An 18090-nucleotide genomic window follows, 5' to 3' on the forward strand; every position below is an offset into this window, starting at 1 on the left:
AGGCACGACCATAAAAACACCATGGAAATTTTGATCAGCATTATAGTAGCAAGTCTAGCTCAATACAAGACATGGGCAACAATTTTAGTAAATTAAGAAATAACCATTCTAATACACCTTTTTTTATTTAAAAAAAAAAGTGCTTCTTCATCTTGGATTTTACATTGTGATGATAATTAAACTCAAGAATCTCCTTGTGTTAAAACATTTCCTATATACATATTATTTTTTTAAGAAGTCCTCAGCATTTAACCCACACTTGTTAGTTTTCCCGAATCTTATAATAAATTACATTAAAACAAAGCTGCAAGGATACTGGACTTGTACCATGTTTAATATGATATACAATATACAACTATACTGTCTGCTTTTCCTATTTGGGCTTCATAATTTCTTATCATAACATGACATCATACAGAACATGTCAGCACAATATGAGTTCAGGACACAGACATAGGAGTATCGGAACCACTGCTGGGAAGTTCAATGGTTTTTCTCACTGAAAATCAGCAAATTTCAAAATCCTACACACTAACCTGCATCTGTTTCCTCTTCCTCAGGATCATTCCAGTCTCTAAACATTCTTAGCTAAAGCCTTACACTGTCTGCAACATGTTCATTGCTTGGCAAATCTGCCTTTAGGAAATAAAGAGAACATCATATCTCCAGGACACCCCAAGACCCAGGTAAACTAGTTCAAATCCCTGCCCTTTAATATCATTAATTTGGATGGGACAGAGGAGAATGAAAAGCTACAAGTGCCCCTCTAGTCCTCAATTAAAACTTGTTTGCTTTCATATGCCTCTGATTACCGTGTCATAGACAGAAACACTCCAGACAGACATTTCTCTTATCCCACTAACAAACTAGAAGTTGCTGCTACCACCGTCAAAAGGGATCACTTCCTTTTGAAAACTGTATTCCAGTCATCAGAATTTAAAAAAAAAAAAAATTATATGCTTTCAAATTCTCCTTTTTTTTTTCTTTTTTCTTTCTTTTTTTTTTTTTTTTTTTCTTTTTTTTTTTCCTGAACCAACATCAGAACAAAACCAGCAGTCTCCGCTCTGAGGTACCCTGTCTCAACTCAATACAGTAGTAATCAAAACCAAATGCCTTCAACTCTCCAGGGCTTGCTTCTTCCTTTCTGTTCTCAAAGTTGCACAGGAGAGTAGTGTGTGCTCGCTCTTCTCTGCCCTGTTTGGTTTGGCCTGCAGATTTGTTCCATTCCTGGGCACCTGGTAGGCAATGATTTACATGTGAGAAAACAGCCCTCAGTTCTTAAGAAGGCAGAGGCTTCTCCCAGCATAGCAAGTAGACGGCTGGAAATGAAGGGACAAGTGGGGAACAGAGTCCGCCTGAAGCTACAAAGACAAGTAACACTGGTAAATCCGGAGTAATGGAATCAAATGTAAAAAAGGAATATTATTTATTATCTTCTTTATTAATACTCACATATAACCTTTGCTGACACAAAAGTCTACTTTGAAGTCTGTCTCCTTGATTTACCTGCTCTGGGGAGGGGGGGGTGTCACTTCCCCCTTCTCCACCCACCCCACCCCACAACCAAATTACTCTTACACATTCACAGATACCACGAAAATTTTGTAAACAAGATTTGGGTTACTGGAACTTGATTTATCAACATTCCACTTCAATATGGGAGGGAGGGGGGAGAAAGGGAGGAAGGAGAGAGGGAGAAGAGACAGGGACACAGGGCAATCTGTCAGAACTTTCAAGTCTTGCCTTTTCTGAGGTGTGTGTGTGTGTGTGTGTGTGTGTGTGTGTGTGTGTACGCACGCGCGTGAGTTGAGGGCTGTTCCTTGAAATGCACTGACTCAAAACGTTGACAGCAAGTGCCTGTGTGGTTATTTATATTATATATCTATAATAGAATATGTGGGCTTCCTCAGCTTGGGTCTGGGCTGTGTTTGTTTAAACACAACACCATCCTTTTTGTGGGTGTCTCCAGAGAGTGTCAGATCTTTTGGGAACCCTTCTCAAAGCCGGGGCTTCCTGAGCAAGGTCTTGCTGAGGTCTTTGACCTCCTCAGGACTGTTAACCCGCTCATAGCCCAGCACCGCCATGGGCTGATAGCAAAACTCCTCCACCTGTTTGATCTGCTGGAAGGTGAGCGCAGTCCGCCAGGCATTGGCGGCCTGAGTGGCATTGCGAGCTGACACCACGAAAGGCTTGGAGGAGGAGCCAGAACCACTGGTCATGTTCAGGGCAAACTGCTCCATTTCAGGACTCACCAGCAGCCCCACAAAGTCGTACACCCTCCGTAGGGTCTTAACGGGGTCTCCCACCAGATCCTCGTACCTCACCACCAAGTAGTGTCCCTGCAGCCAGTCAGGAGGCTGCAGGGCTGTTTGCAGCGTCTTGGCCATACTGTTGCAGATGACCTCCATTGCACCCAGAGCGTGGTAGTCTGCTGGGCCACCCATACCCTCCTTCTTGGCACCAAGCTTGTGGCCAGCGGCCTCCAGGAAGGGCATGCGGTGGGCTCTTGGATCCCGGCTTCGCACCACCTGTAGGCTTTCCCGGATGAGGCCGTGACGCGAGCGGATGCGGGAGCTGGCAACAGCACGAGGATCACGCACTAGGTGGATGACCTTGAGGTCCAAAGCTGGATCTTTAAGCAGCGGCGCCAACACAGCTACATCGAAGACCCGCACGCCCTTGATAACCAGCGTGCGGTACTTGCGGCACTCCTCCTCGAAGCGTGCCAGGCGTTGAGGTGGGCACTTTTTGCACACGCGGTCGTCCACCAGTCCGACGACCTCCTTGCGGTAGGCAGGACAGAGTGGCGAGGAGCATACCACCTTGTTAGTGGCTGCCCCAAAGATGCCCAGAGTGGTGAGGTTGCGCCCCCCACTGCCTGCGGGGCTATACAGCTGGAAAACCGAAAGATCGCAGCGGTAGAGAGCGCTCAGCATGTCCCGCGCTGCCCCCTGCAGGGAAACGGCGTCCCCGGGGTACAGTTTTTGCCACACGTGCCACACAGGCTCATAGAGGAAGAACACCTCAGGGTTCTGGTTGAAGAGCTCGCCGAAGAAGGACGAGCCCGAGCGCCACGTGGTGAACACATACACCAACTGCCGCTTGTCCCCTCCACCCCTGGTGCCTCGAGTAGCATTGCCCAGTGAAGCCGCAGCTCCTGCACTCCCAGCCGCGGCTGCGGGAACTGCCCCCACGCCGGCGGCAGGAGGGCGGTACGGGGTGCGGGGGTCCATGCGAGAGTGAGCGCGGGGTGGCGCTGCAGGAGGCGACCCCGGCCGTCCCCAGCCGGCCCCGGCCGCCCCCACCGCGGCACCCAGAGGCCCGTCGGGGTTGCACTGCTGCAGAGGCTCTTTATGCCACTTGTAGTCCAAGAGGTTGAGCATCGTGAGCACCAGCAGCAGTGCATAGCCTGCGCACAGCACCAGCGCCTTCCTGCGAAATACCTTCATCCCGAGCGGGGACGCAGGCCAGCGGCGTCCTGCGCGCCGGGGCCACGGCGGGAGCAGGGCCCGCTGCACAGCGGCAGGCGCGGCCGGCAGTGGCCGGGGAAGCGCGCCCGGGGGCAGAGCTCGCGGCGAGCTGCGGCTCATCACAGGCACAGCCGGGGCAGGCGGCGCGGCGGAGGCGGCCCTGCAGCCCAGGAGGGGGACGCTGCAGGCCGGCTGCGGGCGCCGGGACTGGGGCCGCCGATCCGAGGCAGGCGCGGCGGCAGAGGCGGCTGGTCCCCGGCACCCAGGGCTGGTTCTCCCATGGCAGCGGCTCCGAAGAGGACCTGCGAGGGGAAGCAGAGCGAATGGTGGGTGAACCCACTCTCCCGTCCATATGTCTCCTCCGCCTGAGTAACGCCCACCCTCTGGTCTGCGGGCTCCTCCACTCACCTGGAGCGGAGGGTGCGCCTCGGAACGTCCCGGGATCCCCGACCGGCGGACTGTCCGGTTAGCACTCTCCTCGGTTTCTCTCCGGTTCTCTTCTGCTAGAGGTCCCCAAGCCTTCGACGGAGCCGCGGGACTCCGCTGCCAGGCCCTAGGCAGAGTTTTCCAGCAGCGGGCGCCCTGCACCCCGGGAGGGGAAACTTTCACCGGGCCCGGAGCCCAGCTCTGCGCTCCACCGAGCGCGGCGCGTCCCGGTACCAGCGACGTCTCCTCCGGTCTCTCGGGACCGCTGCTTCCCTCCCGGCTCTGGGGCACGAAGCAGGCAGGAGGCGACAGTGGGGGGAGGCTTATATACGTCCCAGCTCCGGGCTGTTCTGCTCTCCATCGCTCTCTCTCGGCCTCCACGTAGCGAACCTTCCCATCCCTCCGGCGGCGGCGGATAGGGTGCAGCGCGGCCCCGCAGCGGCGGCTGCCTCTTCCATCACCCGGAGGATGTCCGGGCGGGCGGCTCAGGCGAGCCCCGGCGCTCCGTGGCCGTGGACTGGCCCAGAAGGACTCTGTACACCTAGCTGGAGGCAAAAGAACGGGACCCCCACCCCACCCCCGCGTCACCAGCCGTTTCTGCCCTACGAGGTCCCGAGGCAGAGGAAGCCCCCGCCGCGGCCGCACTAAAGCGGCGCCCGGGAGGATGCTGCTATCCGACTCCCCCTACGCCGGGCGCCTGCAACGCGCTCGGGCCGGCCTCTGCGCGGCTCCTGCCAGCCCGCTCGGGGTTGGTGCGCGTCGCCGTCTGTCGCCCCGGCTCCTCCCCTTCGCCGCGCTCCCCTCCTCCTCTGCTGGTCCCACACCCGCCCTCCTCGCAGCTCCAGACTCCCGCCGCCACCTCCTTAGGGGCTGGAGATGCGACCCGGTTCAAGGCGGCGCTGCTAGGGCCTCCAACCGCTAGTAGCAAAACAGAGCTCTAGGTGCGCTCGGGGCGCGGCGCGGGCGCCTGATTCCCAGCTCACCCGCACAGCCGGAGACTTGGGTTCTCTGTAGCTGCACGACTCGGCTCCCAGGATTCGCTCTGGAGAAGAGTTGGTGATAAAAGTTTGAGCAGAAATACCCCGGGCATACGCTCCTTTCATCCCCAGCGGTCAGCACTGGTGTCCCCTCCTAGGACGCGAGCAGAATCGCCCAACAGCGCTGTGTGCAGCTGGAACCCAGTTCTGAAGCCTTAGACCTGGTGCTAGCCCATTCCAGCGGGTTTGTGGTTTCTCCCTCAAGGAGGAAGTAATAAATCTTTCTGGGCCCGGGGTCACTGAAGAGGCTTCAGAGTATGCCTCTCCGCAACCTTTCCGAGTGTCCTGGATTTAGACAAGGCCACTAGGTTTCGATGATCCCCACCCCCACCTCCCGCCCGGCAGATGCTCTAGGCTTGTGGAGTTTCCACCTCTGCTGACACCCTCTGAGACAGGGCTGCTGGGGGAGGGGTGGGCGCTTTGTTTAAATTTGTGGTTTGATAGTGAGTCCATTGAATTTAAAGAGGAAGAGAGGAGCTCAAAGAACTTGATCGCAAAGGAAAACGTTTTTTGGACGTTGAAAGTTACTTTTTAGTTTGATCTGCGTTGGTTTGTATACTTTTCTTTAGCTGGTGAGGGAATAAACTTCCACTGTAAAATAGGACAGCTACAGTAAGCCTGGGAGACGACAGGATGGGTGGAGGTTAGAGGGCACATAGGAAAGATTGTACTCCAGTTTCCACCTAGAAGGGCAGAAAGATGAGTCATTGCGGTCCGGAGGTAAACTACTGATGACTGAGAGACTGATTGCCCCCTTTCCCTCAGAAGCTTTTACAAGTAGAACATAGTTCATGCAAAATTATCATAGTCTACCTGGAGCAGCCTATCTTGGCCTGTTGACCCTTCTAAATTTAAAGCGTTGCCATTAATGACTTTTTTTTTTTTTTCAGGATATTGTACAGAATCTTCTGGGTACAGGGATTGTTGAAAAAAAAAAATGACTTAATTCAATTGTCCTGTGGTTTGTGGCTTTAACTGGTTTGGGTTGGTTTTGGTTTGGTTTGGGGGGTTTGTTTTGTTTTGTTTCAGTTTTTGTCGTTGTTGTTGTTGTTGTTATTGTGTGGGTTTCATTTCAGGTTTAAAAACTTTAAAATAGTATGACGTAGGACCAGGGAAGTGGCTCCATGGCTGAAGGCACTTGCACCCAAGCCTCAGATCTGAATTTTGAACCCAGGAATCCTCATGATGGAAGAAGAGAAATGATCCTTACGAGTTGTTCTTTGAAATCCATATGTGCTCCCTGACACAAAATCCTCCCATCCATATACACACAAGATGCAAATAGGTAAAGAATGTTAACAGTTTGACTTGGTCCCATTTTCCAGAAAAATCCATGTTATGAGTAAGGTTCAGTTGAAGTATATTCCCTTAGAGTTCTAATAAAGTATATGGATAAGACATTTCTAGAACATATCTTACACAAATTGGGATGGAAGAATGGAGCTGGGGGGGGGGTTCCCCCATTAATTAATTTATTTATTTATTCACTTTCCTGATCACAGCCTCCCTCCTCCCAGCCCTGCCCCACCTACAATTTTTAAAACATGCTTGTGTATAAGGATGTACACATGACACAACACTGATATGGACATCAGAGGACAACCTGCAGAAGTTGGCTCTTCACTGTGTGGATTCTGGCGATAGAGAGAGCTCTGCTGTTTGATGAGGTGAGCTTCAAGGACCTTCCTGGACTAAGTCATCTCTTAGTCCCATCAAATTTCACATGTAACATTCTTTTGTTTTGTTTTGTTTTGTTTTTACAGTAACAACATGAACTTTATTCATTTAGCACTATACTATGACTGTTTACATACTTCATTTATAGACTTTGAAAGAGCTAGCTACAATAGGTAACTAAGAATAAAGCAACAAAATAGGCAGTGACCATCAATACCGAATGTAATGAGTTTCTATCTAAGTGTGATGCTAACACAGCACATACATTATATCATAAAGAGAAAAGACCAGAAACTGATTTTGTCGCAATCCAGTTCCAGTGAGAGCCCCTGGAGTTCCACTGCACGTGTGGGAGGGGCTTGTGATCTGAATACTTCTCTGCAAATACTGTCCAGAAGCCTAACAGCATCCCTCTGCTCTGTCTCCATCTGTTTCCAAACCAATGTTCAATTCCCATTTAATGAATTCAAACTAGTGAATTCAACACAACCATTCCACAAAGAATACATCAGTCCTGTCATTGTGGATTAAGGCATGAAAGCTAAATCTGATGTGGACAGATGTAAACATTATTACATGCACATTTTCCTACATGCATATGTTATTACAGAAACACATTTATATTAATTGGAGTCAGATGTGTAATATTCATGTTAAAAGCTAACATTATGGAAATATATGTTATATAGATGGAAAATATATGGGAAGGATAACTTTTTTGTTTTGTTTTAAGCTGAGGTAAAGACAAATTGATCCTTCAAAAAAAGCTTATAAAATAATCTAGCCAGCAAAACTTAATTGTATAATTGAATAAGTTATTGTCATTACAGGATTTAAGATTATTCTTGTAACTATTTCAGAAGCATAAGAAGGTATCACAAAGGAGGCACAGGAATGGACTCCATTGTCCAAAAGGAATGACTTGTTGAGCCCAGCAAACAACTGATAGTTCTCCTAGAATTAATGTATTTCTTAGACAAAACTGAACACCTAAGCTACAGAAAAAAAGCATTCCTTCCAAAGTTCAACATTCTAGAAGACTCATAGGACAGTTATGAATATCTGCTCCACCAAATAGACATCAGACTAAAAAGACACAAACTTAAAAAACCAAGCTCAAGGGTCAGAAGGCATGTCCTGAAGGATATGTTCCAGTGAATGACGAACTGAGGCAGACTCATATACCACATTCTCCATGACCGATTTGAGGCTTAAAGCAATTTTGAAATCATATCTTTAAGTCTTCTTACACAAAACCAAACAATCCTTCCTTAGTGCTTAAAGGGTTTTCTTCATTATTATTTAACTCTTTAAAAAGATTTAAAATTCCACAACATAGACTACAGAAAATGTTCTCGCAGTCTGAGGATGCTGCAAAGCACTGCACTGTCTGGTTTCTCTTAAGTGAGAGGAGAACAGGGGACATTACTGTGGGGCAGGGCTCACTGCAGAACCAGGCTACTCTGCTGGCCCTGCTCCTCTTTCTGTGGTGAGTGAGGATTATCCCTGCAATGCTCTCCCTGAGTGGCACTGTCCCATCCTTCTGGCAGGGACTGGTGGTCCTGAGGAGAGCTTTCGCAGGCCTTGTGTGCAGGAACTGCCCCTTTCCGTTGGGGTAAGATTGTAAAAAACGCCTCTTGCCAGTCTCTTGTTTCCAAGAGCTCCAGGATAATTTCAAACACATGGTTAACCGCCAGGACTTTTCGACTATTCATCTTCACAAAATCTGCAAGAGGGAGCTATGCATGTTCGATTCCATAACTGGATGCTTGTTTAAATGTGTGTCTCTGGTGATGGTTGTGGTCCACTAGCCCTCCAATCACATAAGTCCTTTAGTACATTAGATGAGTCTGACGTCAGGTAAACCAGGTCTTCCATTTTTATAAGTTCACTATAGTGCTCTGATTTGATGTGACTATCCTCCCAGTTGACCCATCCTCGGTCGCTCTCATCCATGTTCTTCTTCAGTTGACCTCCATGCTCGACGGTTTTCTGCAGAACATCATTGAATCTGTTTATGAAGTTTCTTAACATCCTTTAACACCATTAAGTGATCAAAACTACAGCCGATGATCAGGAGGAGGCTGCTACAAGCAACATCCCTTCAAATACGCTTCCTATCGTTTCCATCTGAGTTGGACTCCAGTCATTCTAACTTCTTTCTCTTGCGTTTTTCTTTTCATTTTTGCGCTGTTCCCATTGCTCTTCCCAATATTTTTGTTCCATCAGCTTCTTCAGTTGCCGTTTAGAGAAGATTGGCTCAGCCCCTGCATCCACTCTCGGCTTCTGTCTCTCCTCTTCACCTTCACTTGCACCTAGCTTTTTTTTCCACATTAGGAGGCTCAATGGATGCTGGCAGCATTTCAGATGACATATGGGGAATGCCTGGGTGTGGTCAGAAAGCCTTTTTGAATGGCTCCACGTGTTAGTCCTCCTTCAGAAATTTCAACTCCCAGAGGCACCACATGTAACATTCTTAAGTAGTTGCCTCATTCCATCTCCTCTAGGTACAAACGAAGCCTGTAAATGTAGCCAGTAGATGGTAAACGGGTTGTCATCTATCTCTCCTTTTGCCCACCTCCACCAACCTCCCTGCCAGTGTTGCTCAAACACTCCTCCCCCTCCTTCCCCTCTGTCCACCACCAAACCTAAAGCTATATTATTGAATGAAAAAAAAAAAAAACTGATGGAGGAAATAGGAATAGTGCAAAAAGAATAGCACCCCTATGGTCTCCATCACCGTTCCGAGAGAAAAGCCTCTAAGAGTTTGAGATAACACAGAAAGCACTCAATTGCAGTTATTTGAGGTAAGGACCTTAAAAAAAAAAACAATTGTTTGCATAGAAACAATTTTGATACAATTGTGTAACGCTTTCCTCAAGTTGGCAAAATAGTGACTCCATTTGTCAGCCGCCTCCACAGAGATGCTCTGCTGTGATGCTCAGCTGGCATAAATTCACAGGTTCTGGCATCCCCACCCTCTCCCTGCTTGCAAATATTTTACCATTTGCGAAGTGTCTTGATTAATTCCAAACTTTGTGACAGCTAATGATATCCAAAAACTAGATGAAGCCTCCCCACCTGCATTTATCCAGGAAGTTCTCTCCTTTCGGTCTAGCAATGACCCAGATAGATATGTAATAAATCTTGTAGCAATTTCACTTGCAGAGGATCCCACCAGGCCACCGGGCTGTCGCAAGTTTCAAAGCACTGTTTAGTTCATTATAATTTGATCTCTACAGCCTTTTAAGTTGTCCTGTCTGGTGTCCCTTGCACAGGAAGGAAACTGCTCCTGGGACCCCTGCACTTGTCTCGCTCCTGGACAAAGAAGGGTTCTAATACTCTGTGGGGTGGGAGGCCAGAACCCAGCCTGGGGTAATGGCAAAGATCGAGTGTTTTCTGTCAGAATCTGAGCTGAGAAAAGATGTGAGGCTGGACTCAGGGCCTGGTTCCTATCCAGGTCTGTATGGGAACCCAGGGGGCCAGAAGATCTGTCTCTGGAAAATGCTCTCCCGAGCACTAGAATTCATTCCATCCTTTGTATTTTCAGCAATTTACGAGTTTCCGGTAAAACTGGAGCGTGAACAATTGTTTTGTTTTGTTTTTAAATCATCGATTTAAGACATAATGTCCTCATTCATCCAAGTGACTCCCTCGTTTTATATGTTTGAGTATAATATGAATATACATTTATCTACCTATTACATAGACCAAGAACACCCAGAGGTAGCCACTCTACCAAGTTTAGCTTAGAAATTTAGGTGAAATGGTCACATCCCAAGGAGAATGTTAAAGAATGTTTTCCTTTACAATCTCAAAAGGAAATAGCTTGAATAATCTTGTGATTGCTAAGGAACTTGGGCAGTCACTTAAAATGTTCCCACGAGGAAAAAGAAAAAAATAGGCTCAGAAGGATTTAAAGAAGGTATTTGCACACTTTCAAGGCCTGGGTAGCTTCTATCTTATACAAACTGTTCCACACAATAGTAGCATAGGAGATGCTCTCCAAGCTCACACTGAGGAGGTAGTAACTGGGAGGAGACAGAATAAGGGGGAGCATAAGAGTGAGGATGAATATATAATTTGTATAAATGTGTAACCAAATTGTGCAGAAGACCAATACCATGTAACAAAGTTGAGTCTATCCCAAGAGTACAGTGTCCACTTGATACATATTAAGGACACACAGAATATCAGGCGCTGATCAACTTCTGCAGGATACACAGACAAGCCTTCACAGACTAGGAGACATTCGGTGCACATTCATTTAAATTAGTAAGATTGTTCTAAAGGACAGTGCTGTGATAAGACCTGGGAGCAGCGACTTTATACTGGGGAGATGACCTTTGCGAAGGAGAAGGGACCCTTACGAAGAATAAGGATGCTACAGGAACCTGAGGGAGTACAACGGACATGCTGGTGTCAGAGCAAGTACAAACGGTCAGGATGGTTAAAAAAGCAACAAGAGAGGGCTGGTGAGATGGCTCAGCGGTTCAGAGCACTGACTGCTCTTCCAGAGCTCCCGAGTTCAAATCCCCAGCAACCACATGGGAGGCTCACAACCATCCATAACAAAATCTGACGCCCTCTCCTGGAGTGTCTGAAGACAGCTTACAGTGTACTTACATATAATAGATAAATAAATCTTTAGGGGAAAAAAAAGCAACAAGAGTGCGTCTGGAGAGACAGTTCAGTAGTTAAGAGCACTGGCTGCTCTTCTAGAGAACCTAAGTTGAAGTCCCAGAACCCATATGACAGCTCACAAGCATCTGTAACTCCAGTTCCATGGTATCTGATGCCCTCTTCTGGCTTCTGTGGATACTGCAAACACATGGTACACAATCATACAGGCAAGCAAACCACCAGCACACATAAAATAAATAAGTCTTTAAAGAAATAAAGAAATAAAAGAAGCAGCAAGCACTCCAGTTGGTTCAGAATCCAGTGAAAAAGTCATAGAGACCCCCAATTGGGGTTTGCCTGGCTTGCAATGCAGAAATGGTTTCTTTAACCTTGAATTTTAAAATGTGGTGTGTTAAGAAGACTTAAAGGGCCGGGCGTGGTGGCGCTCGCCTTTAATCCCAGCACTCGGGAGGCAGAGGCAGGCAGATTTCTGAGTTCGAGGCCAGCCTTGTCTACAAAGTGAGTTCCAGGACAGCCAGGGCTACACAGAAACCCTGTCTCGAAAAACCAAAAAAAGGGGGGGGGGGAGAAGACTTAAAGGGCTGTAGAATTTATTTCTCTAAAAACCTGGAGCTGGTTTCCAAGTGAGTCCCCTCTGGTGGTGTCCTTCCTTAAGCACACTCCTCCCCATGCCTCACCTAGACGTGCTCAGTTGAACTGATTCTTTCTCTTTGTAACCAGCTGTCTATCTCCCAGGTCTGCTCTTTGCACTGGAGGTTCACAACAAAGCTTTAGACTGTTATTCAGTTTTGTTTCTGCTCCTTTTCTAAAGGACCAGTGGTTCTCAACCTGTAGGTTGTGATCAAATGACCCTTTCACAGGGGTTATCTAAGACCATCAGAAAACATAGCTATTTACATTATGATTCATAACAGTGGCAAAATCACAGTTATGAAGTAGTAACAAAAATAATTTTATGGTTGGGGGTCACCACAACATAAGGTATTAAAGGGTAACAGCATTGGAAAGGTTGAGAACCACTAGTTTAGACCCTAGTTCAGTGGCTTCTAAAAACAAGTTTTCTCGTGACCCCTATAGAGGAATTTTAATCCAGCAGCATGGCTATTCTGACAAGGGATCACATCCAAAGATTTGATCTAGCTGGAATGCAGACATACCCTGAATTACCATATGATCTACCTAGAATACAGACACGCCTTTAGTACATATCTTTAATCCCTAACAATGAAGGTAAGGTTAGTTTGTAGAAGAAAGCAGACATGTTTGAAAGTGGTGTCTCATTGAGGGGCAAACAAAACGACAAATCAGAGAAAGGTTTGTCAGAATCAGTCAGGGATAGGTTATGCCCAATTCACATAAGAACAGCACAGAAAAGAGAGGCTACTTAAGAAAGAAGTGGGGGTGGTGCTGTATGCGAGTATGGCAGTTTTATCAGAACAGTTTTACAGAACCAAGTGGGAAAGTTTTACAAAGACAGTAGGCTGAGAGCAAGCTAGACACAGTTGAAGACAGAACAAGCCAGAGAATGAGAAGAAACTGGAAGATTAGAACAAATTGCCAAAGTTAGTATGAGGTCAAGCAGAGCGATTCAGTCAGAAGTGGAGAGAAGCCGGATTGAATCAGCCAGATTGTATGGAGGCTGGGAGCTTCCAGGCCTAGGCCTAGGGGTAGTTAGAACAAAGAAGGAAATGCTCTGGGCTCAGCCCAAGCCACATGTTCTCACAGCTTATGTACGGCTCTCATCTCATCACTTCATCAGAGGAAATAAAAGCAACATTTACAGACCCCTTTCTGCCTGAGAAAATTTCATATAACCCTAGATGCATAGACATATAAAATAGTGTTCAAGTCAAACATTTACTGGTAGTGAATGACAAAGAAATTGATTTAAAAATAATACTTTGACCCACACAAAAGTAAATACGCACACCGTGTTTGTTACTAATTGAACTTGGACAAGATTTCTGTCAAAAAGCAACTTAAGAAAAAAGGGACTTACTTCAGCTCACAGTTCATGGATACAGCAGTCCCTCATTGTAGAGAAGTCATGTGAGCAGGACCCTGGCATGGCGGATCACATAGGTTCCACCGTTGAGAAGCAGAAAGAGGTAAACACTACAGTTTCTATTCGGTCCAAGGTCCCGTCCCATAAAGGCTCCACATGAGTCTTCCTACTTCAACCTAATTTGCAAAATCCCTCAAAAATAAGACATGCTCAGAAGTTAGTTTTCATGGCGACTCTAACCCTCATCCAGTTGGCAGCCAAGGCTACTACACCGCTAGGCATCTGTGGCTGTTCGTTTTTTATAGAGAGCATCAAGTTTGGGCCTACACTTGATACAGCAAAACAGAGCATATCTTTGACATTCTTCAGCGCTGATCAATATTTGCATTTTATGATCATCAATGATGAGAAGAAACTGCTTCACCTAAATACATAGAGCAAATGGCAGAACCCTGACTGGGATCGTTTAGAAACTACTGGAAATCTTGTCCTAATCCCGAGGCAAAAATTACGGAACAGTGTTTTATGGTCAGCAATCCAAACAAAAATTTTTAATATCAAACATAATCCAATACAAATGGAAGACAATTTAATACATGCTGAGGAATGATGGTAGGGAAATGCTGTCTTTGTTTTTCCACAATGACAATATTCTCTTTCTGTAAGAGCAGAAAACTTTGCACATACTATAAAAATGCTACAATTCATAACATAGTATGGTCTCAACTCCAAGTAAGGTTATTTGAGCCAACAGTGGTTGGCATGGCATGGTGTGACCACATACTTGTTACAAAGTGCAAAGTGTTGTGAGTTCAGAACCAAGACTGCAGAGAAGTCCCATAACACAACACAGACAAGTGCTTCCTGAAACACTTCAGGTTCTGAAGCATTTATTCTGAATTCTTTTTAGGTCATTGTACATTTAGATACATTTTCCTGTTGCCAAGAGTGTGTCGACCACCACCCCTATACACACACACATACATTCAGTTATGCAACCCACAGTTTAAGAAGCTGAACACTGGGGAGGGCAGGAGCTAACTAACTGGAACAGGGACTGGCAGCACTGGTGCCAACATCCTCTCTAGTCTGCCAGCCACGCCCCGGCCTAAGGTAGATATCGAACTGGGTTCTACCCGCCCAGCTGCCACTGTCCTTTCCTCTAGTGAGTGAAACATCCTATAGCATCGCCTGGCTTTGCGGGAATCTTCCATCTGTGTGCTCTCCCAGGGCACAGGCATATGGATGCTCGGTCAGTCTTTCCATAGACATTTCATTCACTCATCCCTTTCCTCATTCATTCTTCCATCCAACATGTTGAGGGCTTCTATCACATCTCAAGCACTATGAATCTTTAGCAGCGAGACTAAACATAGGAAACAATTGTTTCCTTCTCATCAAACAAGGGAACCCTAAGGTGGTGGTCTGATGTACTCTCAGAAGGGACTCATTCTCTGTTAAGCATGGTCTTTGTTTTTCCTTTAGGCTCTGCATGCTCCCTTGAGTTCTCTCCTCTGTATCCCCTCACTTCCATTACATTCTGGACTCCATGCCTGTCATGATCAAAGTGTCCTAAGTGACCTGCTGTTTGCTGCCTAACGAAAGGTTTGGTTTCAGCCAGGTGGCTGTCCCTTTCCCAGCCATCCTTACAGCAGTGAGCACCCCTCCTTAAGTTCTGGTGCACTCTCCCTTCACAGTGTTAGAGGCATCACCTCTGACACCTTCCCCTCTGCCTTGCTTCTTATCTGCCCCAGCCCTTCGTTCCCTAAGGCCCTAGCATCCAGACCTACCTCACCTGGCAGCATATTTTCCCCAGTAGTGTTTACTTCCCACGTGGAGGAGGAGGATGGGGGTCACAAAACTTCTTACCACACGTTTCTGCTCTCTGTCCCACAAAACTGTTGAGACCTTTTATAATTTAACTAAAAACTCAATATTTAAAAAAACGGGGGGGAGGGGATAAAAAAAGATAACAAAGATGTAAGGTGGTCCCCAAAGACATAAACAGGAAAATCTCACGAAAGCAAAGACATGACCCGAGTGCATTTATCCCATGAGAGCCTGAGTGATTGCTACAAGTGAGTTGGAAAACTTGGCTCTGAACTTCCTGAGAGGCACAGTGACAAGGGAAAGCTTATTCCCCGCTGGCAATGGGCAAAGAGACACTTCATTGGTGGTGGTGTTCTTAGATCAGTCAGGGACAGAGCAGGTGACAGTTCTTGTTCATCCTAGCTTAATGCCTGGCTTGGTAGCCAAAGCTATCCTATGCCTAGGACTCCTAAAAATCAAATCCAGGCAGCACAGTATGGGAGGAAGAAGACAGACCAGAGACCTCGGGACCACCATGCCACCCACAGACCCGCCCTCCGGCACAGCCAGGTCATGGACACCTGCTTACAAGCGTACCCAGTAGGGATGGGGGATGTAACCCAGGGGCCCACCAGCCTCCTGGCCAGCCTGCGAGCAGAGCCATCACACTGTGTGACTATGTGGTGGTCAGATGGGAGAGAAAAAGAACTGGAGCAACTTGAGCCTTATGAAGGAAGATGGAACTGGAGACTCCCGAGTGAAGAGGGGTAGCATGTTATAAGTAGTGATTCTCCCCGACCCCCATCCGAGGCCATGCTGAGATCCCAACAAGAGCTGCTGCTGAGGGTATGTATAAGTCTGTGGCTATCAGTGGCAGGGCTCAGTGTCAATGTCCGCGGCGCATATTACCAATAGGGAACACGGAGACGTCCCTGACAGCCATCGGGGACCACTGGTTGCCCAGCGGCTGTGTAGAACTGGCCCCGCCCCTCACTGTATAGGGCACTCTGGAGAGCTAACCCCCATTTCTCACTAGCAGCAGCACTTGGGTGAGCAGGCCCTGCACCCTGCCCAGGCAACACACTGGAGCTAACCCTGGCAGGAATGTGGGTGAGCCAGCCCTGAAAGCATGAATATGGGAGAGGTAACCCACTCTCCCATATGGGGAGGTATCACCTCTTTGCCCATGCCACACCCTCATCTCTCACCACCCAGCAGAGATGACCATGGAGCCAGGGCCACAGGTGAGCCAGCCCCAAGGGCTAGAGTTCAGGACAGCTGGACCCATCACTTGTCTGCCATGAGGTGGCATGAGTGCATAGGAGTGATGCCTTCCCTCCAACCTTCTCCCTCTCCACCTGTAGCAGTCAGGACAAGTGGTCAGGAAAGCAGATGAACTGTCCTTGACCCTCTCTGCCAGCAGCACTCAGGGGAACTGGTCCTGAGGGTACAGGTAGGAGGTACGGGTGAGCCAGTCTTGAGGACAGAGCAAGGGAGATTTGGTCCTGCCACTAGTCTGGCATGAGGTGGCATGGGTGTTGGGATGATCCCCTCCTTCTGGGGCATCACCACCTGTACCACCACCTAAAGTAGCCAGGGAAGCTGGACCTGCATCTTGCCTGGACAGCACATGCACACACACACACAGAGAGAGAGAGAGAGAGAGAGAGAGAGAGAGAGAGAGAGAGAGAGAGAGAGAGTGAAAGAGAGTCTTACTTATTTTCCTGTTGACATGACAAAACATCATGACCAAGGCAACTTGTAAAAGAAAGCATTCAATTTGGGGCTCACAGTTCCAGGTTAGAGTCCATGACCATCATGGCAGAGAACATGGCATCAGGCAGGCAGACACAGCACTAGCACAGTGGCTGAAAGCTTATGTCTGATTCACAAGCACACAAGGCACAGAGACAAAAAAGAGGGAGCTAACTAGCAAAGAACTGAGCTTTTGAAACCTCAAAGCCCACCCTCCCCCCAGGGATATACCTCCTCCAACAAATCCATGCCTCCTAATCCTTCCCAAACAGTTCTACTCAGAGAGGAAGGACCAAATATCTAAATATATAAGCCCATGAGACCATTTGCATTCAAACCACTACACACACTTAGACATGATTAAAAGTAAACAAACAGGGGTACAATATGGACATGGGAAGCAAAAGTAAACAGGGAAATATGCAGCTATGAAGCAAACACACAGTCTCAGAGATGAGAGACTTACAAAGGAAGATAGATTAAAGCCTAAAAAGAAAAAGAAAGAAAGATCTTAATGTGCTGAAGGAAAGACAAGTCCTCCTACATCCTTCCTGCTTAGTCCTCCAGAATAATACACAACTGGCTCCACCTTACCACATCCTTGTGGATACCAACTTCATCAACTTTTCCATTAATGCCAAGCTGGACTTTGTGCAGTCAGTGATGAACTGTCTGTCTGCCAAACGGATCCCTTGGAAAACTGACTGTGTGATGGCTGAAACTGAGACGTTGGGACAAAAGTATCGGGTGGCACTAAAGATCACCATGGATCCATGATGCGACCACCGAGATTGCCACTCGCACATAGAGAAACCTATGCCAAAGACGGCTCCGTAAAGAGAGTAACTAGTGTTACATTGTGGCCACAGTAGAGAGTAACTCAGCCCAAGTGCTACGTTGTGGCCACAGTTGACAGCAACCTCTAATGAAGCAACTGGAAAAGCCCTGGAGTTCCTGTGATGTACAGCTCCAATCATAGATTCAACATCAAGAGGATGCCGGGTGATTATGGAGCCTCTAGCTTCTAAATCTTTCTCCATAAAATTCACCTACCTTTCTTGGACCAGATTTCTCTCTTGTCAGTTAATTAGACACACTTTTTGATTTCTTTGAAGCGATAATAAAAGGAAATAAATCAAGTGCCCAGCCCACAGTCCCGTTCTGTCTTTGTGGTTCTCTGGTTAGTCCTCACCTCCCTTCATCTTCTACCTCAGTGTCTGAATTCCCAGAGTTGTGTCAACTCTTTCTTTGCTCACATCTTGCCTTC

At 47.4% G+C, this 18090-nt stretch overlaps 1 protein-coding gene, 1 non-coding gene and 2 pseudogenes across 2 annotated transcripts; 2 read left to right on the top strand and 2 right to left on the bottom strand.

Annotated features, from left to right (window-relative positions):
* Positions 1-316: 316 nt before the first annotated feature.
* Chst2 (carbohydrate sulfotransferase 2) lies at positions 317-4027 on the bottom strand. Its single transcript, XM_021206388.2, has 2 exons — positions 3879-4027; positions 317-3772 (listed from the first exon to the last, which is right to left on the bottom strand). The coding sequence occupies exon 2, from the start codon at positions 3588-3590 to the stop codon at positions 1998-2000; it is 1593 nt and encodes a 530-aa protein (XP_021062047.1). The 5' UTR covers positions 3591-3772; positions 3879-4027; the 3' UTR covers positions 317-1997.
* A 3635-nt stretch (positions 4028-7662) lies between these two features.
* On the bottom strand, positions 7663-9040 carry LOC110328689 (annotated as a pseudogene).
* Positions 9041-15398: 6358 nt separating this feature from the next.
* Positions 15399-15541, top strand: LOC115064904. Its single transcript, XR_003844727.1, has one exon. It is a non-coding gene; the product is annotated as a small nucleolar RNA SNORA48 (small nucleolar RNA).
* Positions 15542-17224: 1683 nt separating this feature from the next.
* On the top strand, positions 17225-17851 carry LOC110328709 (annotated as a pseudogene).
* Positions 17852-18090: the final 239 nt, after the last annotated feature.

The sequence above is a fragment of the Mus pahari genome, chromosome 10, assembly GCF_900095145.1.
Source record: "Mus pahari chromosome 10, PAHARI_EIJ_v1.1, whole genome shotgun sequence".
Lineage (NCBI taxonomy): Eukaryota > Metazoa > Chordata > Mammalia > Rodentia > Muridae > Mus > Mus pahari.

Coding starts and splice junctions, on each gene's coding strand:
- Chst2 (XM_021206388.2), bottom strand. CDS start 3,590: ATGAGCCGCAGCTCGCCGCGAGCTCTGCCCCCGGGCGCGCTTCCCCGG.